The following is a 19254-nucleotide window of genomic DNA, read 5'->3' as shown; positions in this document are numbered from 1 at the left end:
GTTGGGCATCTCCTTGAGACGCTGGGGGTTGACTGCACATGTCTTTTCCCCGGTATCCAGCACCCCCTCCAGTGGGTACACGTGCACCCATGCTCATCCCTGCGTGGGCTAAAATGCTGTTCTTTGGGATCAGTATAGGAGAAAACAGTGCCACGCTAAGAAGGTTGCTGAACAGATAGGGCTGCAGGTGTTGTCCAAGACCATCACTCATCACACCAAACGCAGATTCCTCTTTCTAAGAGCATCTCACCCAGAAACAGCGGGAAAGTAAGGAGAGGGCTGTACTCGGAAAAGGCCACACTACAGTTTGCCACTAGGTGTCATTCCGACTTCATTTTCATTGCATGAACAAAAGTACAGAAAACAAAAGCCCTCTGAGATTCGCTCCCCAGCTAATCTAAAGACGGCAACTCAGCAATGGTCTGGAACGTACGTTTGTTACCGGAGTCCTCTCGGCTAATTCGGTACGGAAGGAAATCTTCCAAAAAACCCTGCGAGCCAAATTAAGAGCCACCATTAGGAGCCAAAGAAGAAGATTTAAAAACTTAAACAGAAGAGCAGAAAAAACACTTCAGAGATATTTTAGCTTCTAAAATCCCCAAACAAGGCACCCCTGCAAAGTATAAACTCCTGAGACCAAAGATAAACTGAGCACCGAGATGCTCCTGTGGAACATATACATGAAGACAGATGATCGAGATCATTCACAGTGAAGAGCTCCTTAGAGGGCAGATTGAAGGCACCTGAACTACAGCTCGAAATTACAGCACTTTGCCTGCCATCCCCGCCACCAGACCCAGTTGAAAACGTGCTACAATTGCAAGGGTAAAAGCACCCCAGGAATTGTTCTTCAGCTGTTCTTTTTGCAACACTGCATTTGGACCATCACAGTTTTCCAGACAGAGTGAAAACCAGAAAGATCACTGAGGACACCAAGGGACACTTGGACGGAGCTCTGCTAGTCTCCCCTCTGCCCACACATGTTATTGTCTGGGTATGAGTTCCTGCAAACACTGAATTTAGAAAAAGACGAGGGATTGAGCCAAGAGTGGTATAATCAAATGATGGAAGGAAAGCCCATAAAGATTTTCCCCATCGATTTTTCCATGCAAACAAGAAAACATTGCATTTATAAAGAGAATTTAAGTTGTTTCTCTAGAAAACCCAAAGCCCCTTACGGGATGGACTTGGTCCTCTTTGGTGCAATTCCCTAGTAGTGGGACACTTGAGGACCAAACATCTTCATACGCCAAAGAGGCAGGTTGCAGCTAACCAGTATTGCTCACGTATGTGAAGGATCCTCCCTTCTGCCAATTCATAGAGTACTGTCACAGAAAACTGACACTGTCAGGTACCTATATAGCAACGTCTCACTTCCCAAAACATATTCCAACCCAAGCTCACCACAAACATAGCTCTGAACCTTCCCTGGTGAAAAACCAATTGCTGAAGAGCAGCAAAGCAAAAATTGTCACAGATGAGAGGATTCTTGTTCTGCTTCGCAAAGGTGGAGGAACAAGCCTGGTCGGACCAGAGCTCTGACTTCCTCTCTGCCTTCATTCATCCCCCATGAGGGACAGCATGAAGGAACAGTGTGGTTCTGCACAATGGCTGTGCAGCATTTTAATGGTCTACTGGTTAAAGGGAAGGGTCTCAGCTTCTGGAGGTCTTGGCTCAGTTCATCAGTTTGACCTCCTCGCACAGGCAAAATATCTATTTTAAGGATAAACACGCAAGATAATCTAGGGAGGGCCATGAAAGCACCCAGGAGGTAAAAGAGATCATAGTGCCTGGGTGTGAGGCTCCAAACATGCAGAAGACCTCCTATGAGTGACAGCTCAAAACCAGAAGCCCTCTGAGAGAGCATCCTGTCATCTCTTAATGTACAGGGTGGGAACAATTTTCCAGTTGATACTTGTCTTAGAGTGGCTGCTGCTTTTGGAGAGCCGTTTGCAGCAATGTGAGGGGCACTGAATTGTTTATGAAGCAAAACGTGGCAAGCTGCCTGGTTTGTCAGAAATCAGAAATCACATCTAGTTTATAGCTCGTGGTAACGAACCACGGGAAATCTACGTGAGGATGTAAAAGAACTTCAAGAAACTTTTTTTTTTTTTTTCACTCCATCATAGAGTTGAAAAAACCAATTTTTGCTAACTCTGCAGTATCCGTTAAAGCTGATGGAAGAAAGACTGCATGTGATATGGTAGGAGGGCCATTCAGAGAAAGGGCAGCCTGCAAAAGATGCAGAGTTATCAAAATAATACACAAAACCACATAAAGGATTTAGAATTCACCCCTGCTACACACACCGGCTGTCCTGAGGTTTCCTCCACTGCCTTCCCCACCACAAGCTTGGGCATACCGAGCTGTGCTCACAGTGGTTATGTCCCATCCCAGCTTTGGGGTGGGAAGCACATCCCTAGAAAGTTCCTTTTTTCCTTAGCACAGAAAACTCAGTCTTCTCCCACTGAAGCTGCGCTGCTTCGCTGTTTGCTGACCAAGAGGGGCCGTGGCCAGAACAGTTAGAGCTCCCTGGAGATGTGACTGACCACTTAAAACCTTACTCACGTAAAACACAGTGGCACGGCCATCAATCCTGGGCAGAAAGGCCACACTCGCCAGCCCCCTGAGCTTGCACAGCCTGCATCTCCAGCCCAGGGCTAAGCAAGCACTTCCCAAGTGCACAGCATGAAGCAAGCCATATGGCTTTGTATGAAAAGCTTCAAAAACCAGCGTTCACCTTCACTGCAGATCTTGTCTCTGCTCTCACGAGAAGCTGAATCCACCCTGAAACTGTGCCATCAGCCCTACTTTGCTGCTCTACCTAGTTGGGAAAGTATCTCAGGGGGCTTGCACAAAGCTCAGCTCTACAGCACCCACCTTCCCCAAGAGGTCCTTCACAAGAGGCCCCCACATCATCCATCCAGCACAACGAAATCTGAAAGGCAACTTCTTCCTGTCAGGCTTAAGTCACACCTAACAGCTCTAAGGCGTTTGTGACACGTCTCCAGGGCATTATCACCGCTGAGACTCCAGGACTGGACCTCCACTACTCAAGCCCCTACCCTGATGCTATGGAGCCATTTGTGGCCATCCCAACACCTCCAACCACTGTCCCAGATCAGGGATGGCAGTACCAGGGCAGAACAGGCATGTAAAGCAGGAGAGCCCCGTAAGATCTGCAGACAGGGAGCAATACCTGGAACCACGGAAGGTTTGGTGAAGTGACACGGTTGGTAACGCTAGTCTGAAGGGTGCAAGACAGGTAGGAGGTGACAGACATGACAGAGCCACGTCATGGCAAGAACAACAAACCCTGCATGGTAGGCACTGGTCTTGCTGCAAACAGGGAAAGGATAATTCAAGGAGGACAGCAAGGAAACCCCCCTGCCTTGCCAAAGACATCTCTCTGCGCACCATGAAGTTTCTGCAGGACGATGATCCTCTTCCCACCCCTCCATCAGGAGCACCCACCCACTCCAGATCAAAGGAACCAGACTATAGCTCCGAGCTCGCAGCACTTCAGCCCGGTTGCCAATTTGCACGGCAGCTCTCGCGCAGCTTGAGTAAACCTGGACGTCATCAGGCGGATGGCAGCCTTTGGGGGAAACCTCGCAGCTTCCCAGCCGTCACGGAAAACTGCTGTCTGGCATCTCTTCAGCGAGGAGCTGGTGGGCAGCGTGCCTGTGAGTCAGAGCTATCCTACTTCTAACTGCATGTGACTCATACCAGCTACACTGCAAGGGCACCAGAGTCTGACTAAATCAGCTCAAATTTTGTGTATATATAATTTTAAAATATACATACACACCTACACGTGTGTGTGCACACACGTACGTGCATGTACATACACATAAAGTGATTTTTCTTTTTCGTATGCAAGAGAAACTTAACGCTCTGGAATTAATAAATAACTATGAACAACCAAGCTCCTGGGCTACAGAAACAGCTCTTCTCCCCACGCAGCTCCTTAATGTGTATATTACTTGAGGCTCTGAGCTGTGCTCTGAGCCCACAAGGCCTCCCCTGTTTCCTGCATGAGAACCCATGGCACAGCTCACAGGGTGTGATGGCCACCACGAGATTCCCTTTCCTCTGCACAGGGGGACACCTCCTTACGGATGAGGGGGACACCTGGAGGGAGGGAGGGAGGAACCTGGATGTTCCTCACCGAGTGAATGCACGGCAAAGGGTGCTGCACGCCGACACCGCAGAGAAGACATCTGGAAAGACGCCTGGCAGGTCCCAGCCCAGTGCTCAGCCAGTGTACTGCTGCTGGTAGCGCAGGTTGAGCTCGCGCAGCTCCCGCTCCCGAACTCGCCGCGACTTGTTTGATTTGGTGGAGCGGCTGGAGCGGGTGGACTGTGCAGACTTGGTGCTCTGGCAGCGGGAAGACGCCCTCTTGAGAAGGTTTTGCGAGATGGAACGGTGCAGGTTCTTCATGGAGGAAGAAGCTGCCATGCTGACCACCCACGGGTGTTTCAGGGCCTGAAGGGCTGTCATCCTGTCATTGGGGTCCACCGTGAGTAGACGATCAATGAAATCCTTGGCCAGGTTGGACACACTGGGCCAGGGCTGAAACACAAAAGAGGTGATTAGAATAAAACATCCTGACACAGCTTTGCTGATTAATTAATTCCTCCCATGCCCAAAAGGTGCTTCGGGGCATTCTGCTTCTTCCATTCTCTCTTTTATCCTCAAATCTTCCAAGTTGTAACCAACAGTATCTGCCCAAGGAGACTGAGACACAATTACTTCAAGAGACAGTCAGGGGGAGAGGCTGAATTAGTGGGAAATGTCTACACGCCCATAGGCGCAGTGTGGATCCCTCCAGCAGCGAGGATCAGGCACTCAGCCTGCCCAGTAGCTGACCCTGGATCCCAGCCTTCCCAGGTGCCTCAAGCCTACAGACACCTACATGCGAGCGCACACACACACAAAGACGCACAAGCGGTCTCAGTCAAGCCTCAGACTGAGCTGGCTGGGACCTCCCTCCTCCCTCTGGTCGCCAGGTCCTCCTGTGGTCTTGTCTTTGTCCTTAGAGACATGCATCAACATCCTCAGCTTCCAGGTCCCTTCACCCCCTCATCCGGCTCCATCTTCACCAGCAGTCTCACACTCGGTCACACACTTGCTTGCACGCCCGTGTTTGCTCCACCTGCTGCACCACGGACACACGTGGGCTCCTGGACCTATAAACCACTCCAGGTGTTGGCCCTGAGGCCTCCCACCTCATCTTCTCATGTCATCTTCCAAAACCATACAACGAACACAAAAAGAACAGTAACCGTATACCCCTGCAGACCCTCCTCTGTCCAAGTGCTTTGTATCCGATGAAGCCCTTACTGCTCGAATGGGAGCGATCTTGCTCACAGAGGATGGACCCTGACACCAGACCCCTGGTTCTCTTCTGACCCTCCATCTGAAGATGGGCATCTAGCAAGCAAGCACTGACCTCCGCATCAATCCTGAAACCAAGACTAGGGAGATTCTTCTGCCATGGTACTCAGTCTCACTTCCACATAGAAATCTAGAAGATGTTGCTACTGGTCAACCCTGGAACAGCCAACTCAGCCTGGCTGGAAACAACTCCATAAAATGTTCGTATATATATATAAATGTTAGATATAAGGAATTTTCAGGAATGTTTACCAAGGAAACAGGAAGGAAAATTTTGACTGGTTTTAAAGAAACAAACCCCAAATAATTAATTCCTTCTATAATAAATTCTTCCTATATCCCCCCAACACACAGAAGTATAGCCTTAACAACTTACGAGACAAATGCCTACAGCCATGCATGCTGGAATTGTTCCATTTCTGCCAAAATATTGTATTCGCACTAATGTGGGAAGGGGGAATATTTCCTTGAGCATAAGGTTAAGGTAGAGCTGTGGACAAAGCTAGGAAGAAAACCATGGCAAAATCCACTGTAAGAGTGGAGTGGAGGAGGCAGTATGGCTAGCATAAAAATCCAAGTGCCGAATGGCCCCAGGCAAGAGCAGGTTTCTGCAGTCACTGGGTGTTGGGTGGGTCTCACCCCTCCTGAAACCACCAATGCTGAATTTTTCAAGTACACGGAGACCAAACCCCAAGCGGCATTAAAAAAAGCCTGAGCAGATTCATGCAGTGAAGTGAAGATTTCGATACAACTATTAAGGCCATGTACAAACACATACGTGTAACTGAGTGGAAACAGCATATGTGACTAAAAAAGACAAAGGCTTCTATTCTGTCTTTCACTCCTCTCTCCGTTTGGTGAGGAAGAAGAAAACTCAGCCATTTTAAAATTCAGGATCCACCAACTGTACAGTCAGATATAATGCCCTTTTCTTGTGCAAAAGGTCTAAAAAAAGGTATGTCCTGATTTTTTTGAGGTCTGCAATTTACTGCTACTGAAAGCAATTTTCTTTTTCAAAGGACTCAAAGGCACTGGCAAGACAGCTAATCCAGGGAGGATTTTATAATGAAAGGCAGGATGCTCCGAGAGTTACGGCACTGCTCCCAGCCCATGGACAGTTGGTGGTACAGCCAGGAAAGATGAACTCCAGCTCTAGCTAAGGAGCCGGCTACTAGGATGATCAGGGTACAGAAAGTCTTATTTTACAGCAATGACTAAAACAGTCCGGCTTACTCAGCTTAGCTGAAGTGGGATATATGATCACTGTCAATAACTATGCAAGAGAAGAGAGTGCAAATGATACAAACTACTCGATGTAAAGAAAATATCAGTACATTAATACAAAACTATACATGTTCCCGAACATATTCAGGTTGGAAATGGAAATAATTATAGCCGGAGTGCTCAGGAAGGAAGCACAGCCTTCTCCTGTGGATCAGACACCACTTCTGTGCTTTGAAACCACATCCAAAATCCTCTCCCCTCCATGTTTCAAGAACAAAATCAGTTAACAAAAAAATTTCTTAAAAATCAAGCTTTTCAATTTACTGCTTTCAAATATAATTACTTTGTCATGACTTGCCTTAAATCACTTTTTCTTAACTGATGAAATGCATCCTGACAATGAACAGTAAGAAAAAAACAGGAGCTTGTTAGAATAGAACAGGGACAATCTTTGATCAGAGACTCATTAAAGTGTTCGTTTATAAAAAAGGATAAATAAAATAGCAAAAAAAAAATCTTTTCAAACCTGGCAAAAACCACAATAAAGGCTACAACTGCAATTGAACACACTGGTCTGTTGTGCACAACTATGGCCCCTTTGGAGAGCTCAGCCTTTATACTATTTATAACCACAAATCCAGAGTCAAATCTGCCTCTGTCATGGGGAGATATAAATCGCATTTCAAGCCAAGATTTCCAATGAGGCTTGTGTATAAGGTGCTTCCTTTGCTAAATAACAGCAAAGAGAACCAACTTGCAGCGTTTAGTCTTTATTGGCGTAATCTCGGATAACACCAGGGTCACACCGTATGTTAACTGGCAGGTCAACACATCACCCTCCTTTTAAACTCAGGATCTCCAGTTCCAGACAGCCTTTGAGTTCTCTCTTCCATAGACTGACAGATCCAAACAAAACCCAGCAACAAGAGGTTTTTGCCTCCAGTTTTACCAAAACTTTGAAAAAACTATTTTCCATAGCTTTACCAGACACATTGAGGTTATCAGCTCTTCATACAGTCAAAATCACAAATTTGTCATTACCTGTCCACACCCCGTTAACTTCCAATCACTTCTTTCTTTGGCCACCTCCCAGCAGATAGAGAGCTCACCCCATTCTGCTCCCTTCATAGAGCACTCATTTTCCACTCTCCAAATAATGCTAATGAGGGATCTAAGCCAACAACATGTCTATCCAATTTACCGACTTGAACTCAAAGTGCTATTAAATGCAGGTGACAATTCTACTCTCCTTGCAATAACTTTTTAAGAACTCTTCACTACCATCTTCATTACTGTTACCAGCAATGGACATGACTTAGATACCTTCAAACAGCTTTCGTCCCACTCAAATGGAGAAAATGCATTCACACAACTCGGACCCTATTGTTTCTCCTGGGGAATATCTTCCCATTTATCTAAAATCTTTTACCTTTCCAAATATTGTCCCTCACAGAGATACAATCACTCCAGGATCTCCATCCTCATCTAAATGCCAAGAGATGCATTCAAATGAAAAATAGTTGAGGACTGATACAACAATACTTTTCTTGGAAATACATCTTCAGGACTTGCAGGAGACCGTTATTTCCTCTTGCAGATGTTAGTAACTGCACACATCTGGAACCTGCAGCAACCTGAGAGCTATTTTGCCGTTCAGATGCATTCAAACCTCAGCCAACCCATGCTTGCCCAACGCAGAGCCAGAGATTCCAGCAGGTTAAACGAGCCTTTAAATACCAGGAACACTATTACTTCAATCATTCCAAGTCGTATTAAAAGATGGCAAATGTGATAATTTAGAATTTGGAGAAACGAACATATCACTCTGAAGACCTAGAAACTGCAAATGCATCACCAGCCTAAGCCTTGAGAGGCCTGTGCATTGCACCAGTCCAGTTTAATGAAACCTAAAGAAGAATAAACTCCAAACAAAAGCAAATTGTATTTCTCATTATCCCAATTACTCTAGTTTCACCACAAATGTGGAATATGGAGTACTTGCAATTAGATTTTTCTTCTGGTCAGCAAACACAAAGCAGTTTATTGATCTGTTTATGCAGCCAGAGGTTTCATTTGCTGCACCATACACATCTTTGGGTCTATTTCATTGAAGCTTTTTCTTTAAAAACAGGTAAGGCTACATTCTGCTGAAGCACTGAGTGGAATGAATTAGCAATTTTCAACCCCAGTCCCTGGAGAAATGTATCCACTCTCCAGAAACCTTGCATCAGTTGGCATAACAGCAGTTTTAACTTAGCAAAACCCCAGGAACTCACTCCATGAATACTGCAAGGCAGCAGCAGGAGCCTGTGTAAGAGCTGAGGATGGTTAACGCTGGTGTGTTTGGGGAACACCAAGAAGGAAGTGAATGGAGGACACGAGGTGCACTCACACGACAGGACTGAAGTGATCTAGGGGAGACTTTGCCACTCTGCTTCTCTGAGGAGAAACAGAGAATGGCTTGGGAGGAAAACGCTCCCACCAGTGGCCGTGAAATGTTGCATCAGTTAAACCCCATCAGATAGCTTTGTCTTTAATCTCACAGCTGCAATGACAAATTCCTCTCTTCTGTGGCACAAAAATGAAGAGGAGTCACCAATACTTATTCCATCTTGCACCCCTGTTCCTCTATGAATTGATTTCAAATGTAATGCAGTTTGAGTACAACTTCTGTGCCATGCCCTCTGCTAGACTGCATTCCTCCAGAAGAGAAAGCAGTTCTGGTGTTCTTCTACATATCCCAAAGAAAATGTAGAATAGCCGTATTCTGAGCAGAACCTCAGCAGTACTTGCTGAATGTCAGCAGAGACCTCCTACAGGTGACCAGCTTTTCAAACAACTGCAATCAAGTCCTCTGGGCTAGCTGGTGCAGCATCCATTTCACAAACCTCATTTCTCACGAGACAAACTCTGGATACAGGCTAGTTTAGCACTGGCAACTATTTGCCCTCATGTTGGAGGACTGAACATCCTCTGGAAAGTAATGTCTGTAAGTCCAGAATTTAGCAGAGTGGCTAAAAACATGATCCAGCAGAATTAAAAAAAAAGGGGGGAGCAGAAGAGCTGCAGTAAGTAAATCTGAATAGCTCACGCTGATGCAGAAATAACAAGGGTCCCTGCCACAAGCAAACAGTAACAGAAACAACAGTACATCTTTACTCTCACATGCAAGCTCAGCAGAGCATGAAGGATGATGTCTGGCCATCATTTTGCTCTCCTTTATCTAATCATCAAGAAACACTGGCACAGGCTTATCAGCTCGTGCTTACAAGACAACAGCTCTAAGGTGCTGTTCCCTCTGTTCACCAGGCAGGAGAGGGCTGCCAGGCTTCTGAGAACAGAAAAGACAAAATGCAGTAAAGCCTACTACTACTGTAAGGTGTAAAGGATCCTTAAATTAAAAACAAACCAAAAAAAACCCCCATCAAAACCACATCCTACCTAGTAACTAGCACAAACCTTCAGGCACATGGAGAACCCCAGGAGGCAGGAAAGATTGCTGAACTTTCTCCAGTGACCGTGAGGATATTCGAAACAGAAAAATAGCAATTAGAAACTCATGATCTTTGAGATGAGCTGTGCAACCATCCATTCCTCACTTCTAATTTTCTGTGCAGAGTTATCCCATTCAACAACTGAATCCAAGAAGTTAAAAGGCCTCTCAGGGAAAGGGGAACGAAGATGGGCTATAAAGATGGATATGGACATTGTATATGTAAGAACTGCAGTTATTGGCAAAATAGTCTGACATGGCAACCAGGTAACCTTCAGACAGACCCATTTCTTACAGGCGACCTGCTTGAGCCTGACTACAGCATTCTCCAAGCTAACAGCAACTCCTCCCTGGCCATCCAAGAGGTATCCTTGACTCTACGGGAGCAGTACTCAGTGCACAACCCTACACGCACACACAGAAGCTCCTTGACATTTTCCCTAGAGGCACAAAGCCACAGAGGGATCTTCTGGTTAGTCTTGTGCAAATAAAAGAAGAATCAGTCATCTGACTTCCAGGCTTGGCTTTTAGTCTTGACAGTACCTACTGAAGGAAAAACATATATTGATTACCTGATTCCTACCCAATTGTTCTCAGAACTGACATAAGCTCTAAAGACGATGTTACAGGGAAGGGGAAGGATGCTCCTCTGCAAAGGCCTGATTCTCCCTTGCCAGCTAGTCTCTGCAAAAACCTGAAGCACAAAGCATGTTATGACAGCTGCAAAACATTGCTCTTAGGTCAAAAATACTGTATTTTTGATTTCTAGGAAGAGTCTGATTGAGCACTGGAGAAGCCTCAAAGCTGAGAAGCCCTACAGCAGCACATGGGTTCCTGCCAGGTTCACCTACAGAAAACCATCAGACAGACACTTTAAAGTTTTACAAGACAAAAAAAGATTTATGGGGAATGAGCCTGCCCCAACAGACAGACTGGGTTGACATGTCCACTTGGTCAGAGGGACACCCCATGCCATAGAAGAGGAGTGTGCTATTTCTGTTGTTCATTCCCATTCTAATGCTGCACTCTCTATAGTGCCAGCACAGACAGTTCAGCTTGTGCAAGCAAAGGGAGCCAAATCAGAGAGCTGCTGTTAATTTTTCTGTTGGGCTTTTCAGTCACTGTTCCTTGGCATGATTCATTGGACGGCTGCATAAGCAGATACATCAGCTCAAGTGCACGACTGCCACGGAGTCCAGAATTAGCAGCACTTCAGGCAAGTACAAAACCACCGCCACAGTCTGTCTTACAGCCTTCATGACAACAGAAGAAAGTCCTGTGGTGGAGATTTGTAGCTCTGGCCCCTCAGGAATGACAGCTGACACCTCCGAGGTGCGCCAGCATTTCCTACAAAAGCACCTCCTGAACTTCTAAGCTGCATAAAGCATGGGGCACATTGCCAATCTGCAACTTCAGCCCTGCTAGATAATAAATTCGGGGGAAAGCAGCCTGGTTTACAATGCCTTAAAAGAGCTCTCAAGTGTGCTGTTTTAATCAGCCTCAGGCTCCAAGTCTGGAGGAGGAGGAAAAGCAAGACGTCTTCCTCTGAGTGTCACTTAGGCTAGGTGATTGCGTGCGGTGCTAGGCCCTCTGTGATTAAGTCCCATCACCACCCCTGCTTGTTATTCACATCAGCATAAAAGCTATTGAGGCGCCGTCCATGCTGGTGTGCAGGGAACAAACAGCGTGTTGTTCTCCAGTTTGAACAACCAACCCACCTCTTTCACTTACAGCTGAAGCGAGCGCGAACCTGGCGTACGCCGCTGAGAGCTCCCGACACGCACGTCTGAAATGAAACATTGACCTGCATTACCAACGCGAGGCTTCTTGTCTAACTAAACTAAACCTGGGTGGGGGTGGGAGACAGCACTCTGTAGGCAGAGCAGCTTTCAGGGCTGATTTTAGATACCAGAGCCGAATCGCTGAATTTTACTCTGCCTGTGACGGGAGCGCACGCTGCTGTCAAGCGGTCACCGAAATCTGCACTGCATACAAGCTAACAAGACGAGTATTTTATGCTGGCTTTTTAACTTGTTTTTACCTTAAAATACATAGTAAAGATGTTTCTGATCCATCTTCCTGTTGGTCACTAGTTCTTTAAAATATTTCTATTATGTTCAGGTTTCTAAGTTAGGTTTCCCCCCAAAAAAGTTGGTGGGTTTTTTTCATCAGATTTCCGAGGTCTCCAGATTTCAGCAGTGTATCTTCCCCCAGATACACACACGTGGTAAGGACGTGTCCTAAGAGGACAGGCCACGCAGATACCATTCTTCAAGAAGCTGCAAAGACCACCCCTGAGCTGGGCAGGCAGAATTTTTAATATAAAGGACTTTGTTCAGGATATTAACTATGTGCATCAGGATGAGCCCTTCTTGCCCTGCAGAACCTACGTGGGGTGCAAGGCTCACCAGAGCTGCTCTCCATCCTATGGACACAGCGGGCCATACCACTGCTCGGAACTGTGTACATGCCCCTGTATACGTCTCCACTCTGTGTTCACCGACTGCTGCTGTTTGCGATCACACTGAAGATGTCTAGACCATTAAAAACCATTAACAAGAAAGTCAGTCTGGACACAGAGGGCACCCAGGTATCACAAATATGAAGAGCAAAGGCATTTTTTCACAAAAATGACTCAATCTAACATGTATGTATGGTGCTGGAAGCAAGGCACATCTCTCCATCTTCTGTCATTTTTTGGAGTAGCTGCATTTTACGATTCAGATGTCTGTTGTGGTAGACAAGTGACATGCTGTTAGCTATGAAAAATAAATGAATTGAAGGTCCTCCTTTGCACTATATCTTTCATTCAAGAGCAGTGTCCATTTAATGAGACACCTGAACAATAAAATCTCCATCGCCACAGAAGTCTTGGCAAAACAGGCATTAATGTGGTATTGGGCAAGGACACAATTCAGATGATGCCACCGGCTGCTAGCCAGAGGCTGACGGTTTTTGGAGTCTTTGCATTATTGACTTCAGAAAACAGAAAGTGTCAACTCTGAAGGAGCAGGCTGGGGACAGCAACTATGAGATGTAACATGCTGAACCAGCCTAGGACCGCGCCAAGGCTCCAGTAACAAGGCTTGCACAGTCCTGGGCATCGTCCAGCCCATGAGCAGTTGCAAAGAGGTGATCAAAACCAACCCGTTCAAAAGGGCTGGAACAAAAAAGCTTCCAATGAAAAGATGTAATATGCTAAAGTCTGTGCAGGACAGATTCCCAAGCATTCAGCATTAATTTGTTGATGTGGGGAGGAGGAATAAAGAAAGGATGAAAGAGGAAAATACAACAGTCCTTTAATAATCCACAGCATTATAAGTATGCACAGCCATCTGGTGCTGTGAACTTCTATAACCCAGCTTTTCGAATGGAAATAGTCAGCCGATTTTCCCTGTACAAGCACTGAGTATTCAGCTAGAACCACGCAGCAAAATTACAGCAGCTACAAAACCAATAAACACAAAGCTTTTCTCTACAGCTGGGGACAGGTTTTCCAACTGTAATGCCTAGGGAAATAACTGGCATGTTCAAAAGGGGTAATACCACACTTTAGCTTGGATCACTTCACATCCATATCTTAAAAATGCATCAGCAAGTTACAGTTAGACATAGGGGACCTTAACCACTGCCTTGACTGAGAAATCATATGTTGAGAAAACTCAGGGTCAAGAGACCTGGGCTCAGAAGAATATAGGTAGAAAGACGAGATCACTGAGCACAGACTGCTGGAGGCTGCCATCAAAAAAGCAAGCAGGAGAAAGAGTCAGAAATTGCCAAAAGTATTGCTATAGCACCAGTTCACAACAGTATTTGTAGTAACTAAATCTCTTTCCCAGTCTGTTCATAACGTCTGGGTATCCTGACATCTTTGGTGCTTTTATTCTCAAAAGGAAAAATTTGATCTGAATGATGTTCTCTCATTCTGAATTATTATCTTAAGAGATATACTGTCTGAGAACTGGAGCTGAAGCTTACACGCATTTCTACATACCATTTCCGAGTAACAGTTTAACTAAGAAATGGTGGTCCCTGACACAGAGGAAAAATCTTCCCCAGGGAGGAAGAATATTTTTTATCATGCCAATTAGTGCAGCCTGTGGGTGAACAGATAAGCTTATAACCTTCAACATACACACCCCCCCACTCCTGCAGACTCCAAGCTGTCAACACACAGCCCTGGGTGCTTACAAGAGAATGAACAAGGGGGAGTAAATCCTAAGACAGTCTTAGCTGCTAGTCCAGCCATGCCCTGCTCCCCAGCTGGCACCAGCTCTCCTCTGCTGCTCGGGACAGCATGGAGGCTCCTTTAATCTCCTTGAGCCCCAGCATCAGCCGCAGCGTGCAGATGAGGAGTTGTGCTGAAAACATCAGGCTCCAGTAGAAGTGCAGTACCTGCCCTGTTGCACAGCTTGACCCTGTTCCCTATAGTCACTCTTTCAATTTTAATCAGAATCCAACCCAGGCATGGGTCAGAGGAGGTGAAATGCCCCTTCTTCCATCCAAGCATTTTCTGAAAGCCCAGGTTTAGGTATCTAAGTACTTCTCAAGTTAGGTGAGTACAGCCCAACCTAATGACATTCCCGTTTCTCTCCCAGAAAGAGAGAAGCCTACTCTGCTTTGGGTAGGCAAGGTGGATGTAAACGATTGCCACTTCAAAAACTGTAAAGTGCACAAACCATCAGGAGACATCAAAAGTAGGTTTCTTGGTTTATCAGAGTTCAGTCCTGGGTGATCGAACGTCTTGTCTTTCCTGGCTGTATTTGTAACAGCTGTGACACAGCAGGACAATCGTTCTGGATCCTACTCTGCCGCACTTCTCCTTATTCTTCTCAGTCTCTTTCAGCATCATGCTATTCAGAGATCCTGCTGAACAACAATGTCACTGAAACTCTACCAAACTGCATATACATGAGAAGGAAAAATTAGAGTAGCAAGGACAACTCAAGGACTCCCAGCTTACACATATCTAATTTTGCAGCTATAATCTTACACCAATGTGATTTTTTTTTCCCTGTTATATCCTATCCTGCTTTTCCTACATTGTTTTTCGAAAAAGAAGATCAAAAGTTTTCAGTTTGCTATGTGGAACCATACTAACAAGCCTGGGCATCCCACAGTTCAAGAAGGATGTGGAGATCTGGGTGAGGGCTGACAAGATGGCTGGGGGTCTGTGGCACACGACCTTCAAGAAGGGGTGGGAGGGGCTGGGCTTGTTCAGTCAGGCAAAGAGAAGTCTAAGGGCAATCTAACAGCAGATTACATTTATTCGAAAGTAGTTACAAGGATTACACAGCCACACAGCAGGTCCAAACGAGACAAGAGGCGAGAAGAAGCAGCTGTGCCTTGGAAGGTTCGCACCTGGAAATACCAGGGAAAGGTGGTGCAGTCCTGGAAAAGCTCACCAGGGAGGTGAGAGATCTCCATCCTTGAAACCTTTCAAGACTCAGGAAGACAAAGTCGCAGCCAACATCATCAAGTACTGGCAACAGTTCCGTCTGAAGCCGAATGGGATTAGAGACCTCCAAAGGCCTCTTGTAACCAAGGTTTCTATGATTCTAGTGCTTCTCCTCCTTGTCCCCAGACAGTACTGTCATCTCCCCTGCATCACATCCCTCCCTCCTATACACACCACTGCCCAGGCTCCATCCCACATGCCTAATAGGTTAAGTGTGCCACAAGCGGTTCAGAAATAAACACGTGCTGATCAGCTGTCCAGATAAATTTGGACCGATATTTAATTACCCTTTCTGCAGCAAGGATGTGAATTTAGTTCTCTCTCCTGCTGAGCTGCTGACTTTTATAAAATTCATAGAAACTTCAGGCCTTTGAATTCTCCATGCTGCTCAAATTGGGCTGAGACTGACCTTAGAAGTTAAATAGTTAATTGTGGAAGACTGAAAGACACATAGCACAGTTCCATAAGCTTTGCTTCCTTGGGAAATCAGGGTAAAACCAGGGCTGCAATGGACATTCAGGGATCATCCAATCCATCCCACAGTCCCCAAAGGATCCACACAGATGCATCATTCCTGACAGATGACTGCCTCACTTGTTCTTCAAAACAGCTTCAGCAATCCCCCGGGTACATTTTTATTAATGAGCGGAAGACACTAGTGTTGTAAGAGGTTTAATGTGAATCTTTCTAAGTGCAATTTAAGGCTCTCGTTTGACATAATCTGGAAAAGAGATTATTCCTTTTCCTCATCAAAGCAGCCTTTTGCATAGTTGCAAACTGCTATGACACCACCTTCTTTAGGCCAAACAGCCAAAAATGTTTCAATCTTCCGGAGACTGTGGGTTTTTTTGACTCACAATTGTTTTTGTTGATCTTCTGTCAGGTCTCTCCACTTGGCCTGCCGTGTTTTTGAAGTCCGCTGCCCAGAAGCAGCAGAGTTTCACCTTGGCATGCTGCATCAGACACTAAATGCAGTGGGATTACACCACACACAGCCTCTTTTTCTGTCGATACATCTCAGTACATTTGTCTCATTTCCACAGGCGTGATATTGCCGTCTCACATAAGAGTTTGTGATTCATGGACAGATCTTTTTCTGAGAAGCCAACACCTCCTAATCTTCTGTTCTTCACCTATTTTTGTGCACTAACTTACTCTTTATTTTTTTTAAATTTGCACCTGCTATTGAATTGTTCAGATTTATTAGGGCCATCTGGAATTCAGTACCCTTTGCAGCTCTTCCAATTCAATGTAATCTGCAAATATAATGAACATACCTCCCCTTCCCTCACCTGGGCTGGTCAATAAACCCCCAAATACCACTAGACCTTTGGCAATTTCTCAAGAACCACGGTCACTGCATATTCTATTTGCTGATGAGCCACCAGTAAGTAAATGTCAATTTGAACACAATAGGTTTGGGGAAATACAAGATTTGGCGCCCGCGCTCTCCCTGCTTCACCTGTGGCAGATTTTGAACACGCTGTACAGCAGAATCTGCCTGCTGGCTTCTGTCCCCAGAAAGACTGGAGAACATTCTTTTCCTAGCTTTTAGGCAAAGAAGTTTTGCTCAGCATGAAGGGCAGATAAGGACAAAATGATTTGTAGCAGGAAGTGGAGAAGCACAGCCTTCCCTAGTGCCAAACTCCCTCTCCCACAGTACTTCTCACCCATTGACACAGAAGAGCTCAGCTGATGTAGAGGACGTGAGGCAATGCTGCTTGCCTAAAGCCAGGGAGAGGAGAAGGCTCCGCGCTTCCAGAAGACGAGGAACACTTCAAATCCTGCCTCTCCTTTGCCTGCAGACATGGGTAATTCACTGTCTCTGTTTGTTGGGAACAGCTGTCACACTTACTCATCAGATTTACCCATATTGACTGTTCGGGAGCTCCACGTGCCTGGCACTCATTCAACACACAGGGGTTTCCTAAGCAAGGCTATCAAGTGCTACAGCGCATGTCCAAACAGGGATTTTTCAGAGACCATGGAACACTTCCACGAAACAGCTAAAGTTACCTCCAATGTCAGATCCATCCTTGCCAAGCCCCTGTGCCAAACACTGGAGGTGCAGGATCTCCTATGAATTTTGGAAGATGAGTGTGCTATGAAATGATTCTATATCCTCATCCAAAAGCCAAGCTAGTTTTCCTTAATTTTGCAATATCAGCCTCTTGAGCAAAACAGTAGCTTAAGAATGCCAAGAACTCCTGAAGCTTGTAAAGCTAAAAGGAAGTGAAAAAAAATGAAAGACTAAGTGGAAAGAGATAAGAAACTGTAACTCAGACATTCCTATCAGCATCTGATGTAACAGTATATAAAGTCTTTTGAGTCATCCCCACTATAACGAGAAACCTTTCTTATGTCTGAGCTACATAACCATTCTCAAAATGATCAGACTGTGAAATAATCCCCTAGAAATTATTCTTCAGACACAGACAAAGATAGGAAACATGCAAATACTTTCCTTCCCAGACAGCTCAATTCTACCTTTTGTTCGGTATGAAATCAAACTCTTTGGCACTCAAAGTGCCTGAAACACTGTGTGCGTTTGCTGTGCAGTGTGTACCGTGCTGATGGAAGTTCACAAGCCATAGACACACAGCCAGGCATACGTCCACACCAGCAGTCAGGCATACGCTGCATTAACAGCGGGTGTCTCTTAATAGCCACTGTCAGCACGTTCTGCCGCTCCTCAACTTGTCTCTGTGGCTCCCATTTCACCAATCAACACTAATCTGGTCTATTAGTAAAAGCTCAGTTTTCAGGAAAATCCATAAAAGCATCCACTTACTCAGGGCAGCAGGAGGGTGAAGCAGCAGGGTGGCAAAAACGGAGAGGGCAGAAGAGCCGGCCCTGAAGCTCATGTTCAAAACCAGGGAACTTGGATGCCCCGCTGTTGGCTTGAACCACCCCTTCCAGCTCAAAACAACTAACCCAATTCCCTGGTGTCTACCAGCCTGAAAGCTTCAATCACAATCTTGTCAGATTTAGGGATTTCGGGGATTAGGTAAAGAGACTACCAAGAAAAACTCCGGGCTTAGGAAGTATCTTTTCAGCCATCCAAATCAGCACCAACAGAAGCTCCTCAAAACAGTTTTTGCAGATGGAAAGAGAATTTTAACTTTCTGAAATCAAAATCTTGATTTCCTACCTATGCCACGTATGCTGGTTAACTCCTCCTTTGTCTCACCCCAGGGCAGGAGCATACTGCAACTGCTAGGGAAGTCCCAAATTCTAGTAAGAGGAAATCTGAGCTACCTTTCAACAGCAGGTTGTTCCAAATATACCAGGTCCAACTGTCTCTCTCTAAGGCAGCGTCAATTACAGGCCACAAAACAATTTGCAACAAGGTGTGTGCTTAGAGCCCTTCTTTGCAGAGCTCACCAGGGAGGTGAGAGATCTCCATCCTTAAAACTAGCTTTTAACCTGCAGCAGTGACAGCAGCTGGAACTACGGCTAGGTGCCAGCTCTTCAAAACCTCTAAGCTCAGTTGGGGGCTCCAATGGGAACTAGGAAGATGCTGTAAGTTTCTCCAGAGTGCAACACATTTACAGCACCTACCTGAAACCTCACTTTAGAAGTGTTTTACAGGTGCCAGTCAGGGCTCCCTGTGCCTCTAGAGTCACACTGCTCTTTTAGTTTTGTATTTCCATAGAATATCCTGGAGCCATACCACCCT

General features: G+C 45.7%; 1 protein-coding gene across 1 annotated transcript in view; it reads right to left on the bottom strand.

The window, feature by feature from the left end:
• Positions 1-4229: 4229 nt before the first annotated feature.
• Positions 4230-19254, bottom strand: part of PSKH1 (protein serine kinase H1) — a 30400-nt gene continuing 15375 nt past the window's right edge. The window contains exon 2 of the mRNA XM_009957701.2: positions 4230-4575. Coding sequence (XP_009956003.1) covers positions 4258-4575 — 318 coding nt within the window. The 3' untranslated portion in view covers positions 4230-4257. The remainder of the gene's footprint in view (positions 4576-19254) is intronic.

Source organism: Leptosomus discolor, chromosome 8 (genome assembly GCF_034619465.1).
Source record: "Leptosomus discolor isolate bLepDis1 chromosome 8, bLepDis1.hap2, whole genome shotgun sequence".
Taxonomy (NCBI): domain Eukaryota; kingdom Metazoa; phylum Chordata; class Aves; order Leptosomiformes; family Leptosomidae; genus Leptosomus; species Leptosomus discolor.
The sequence above is the reverse complement of the archived record's forward strand: the minus strand, read 5'-3'. Positions and strand labels throughout refer to the sequence as shown.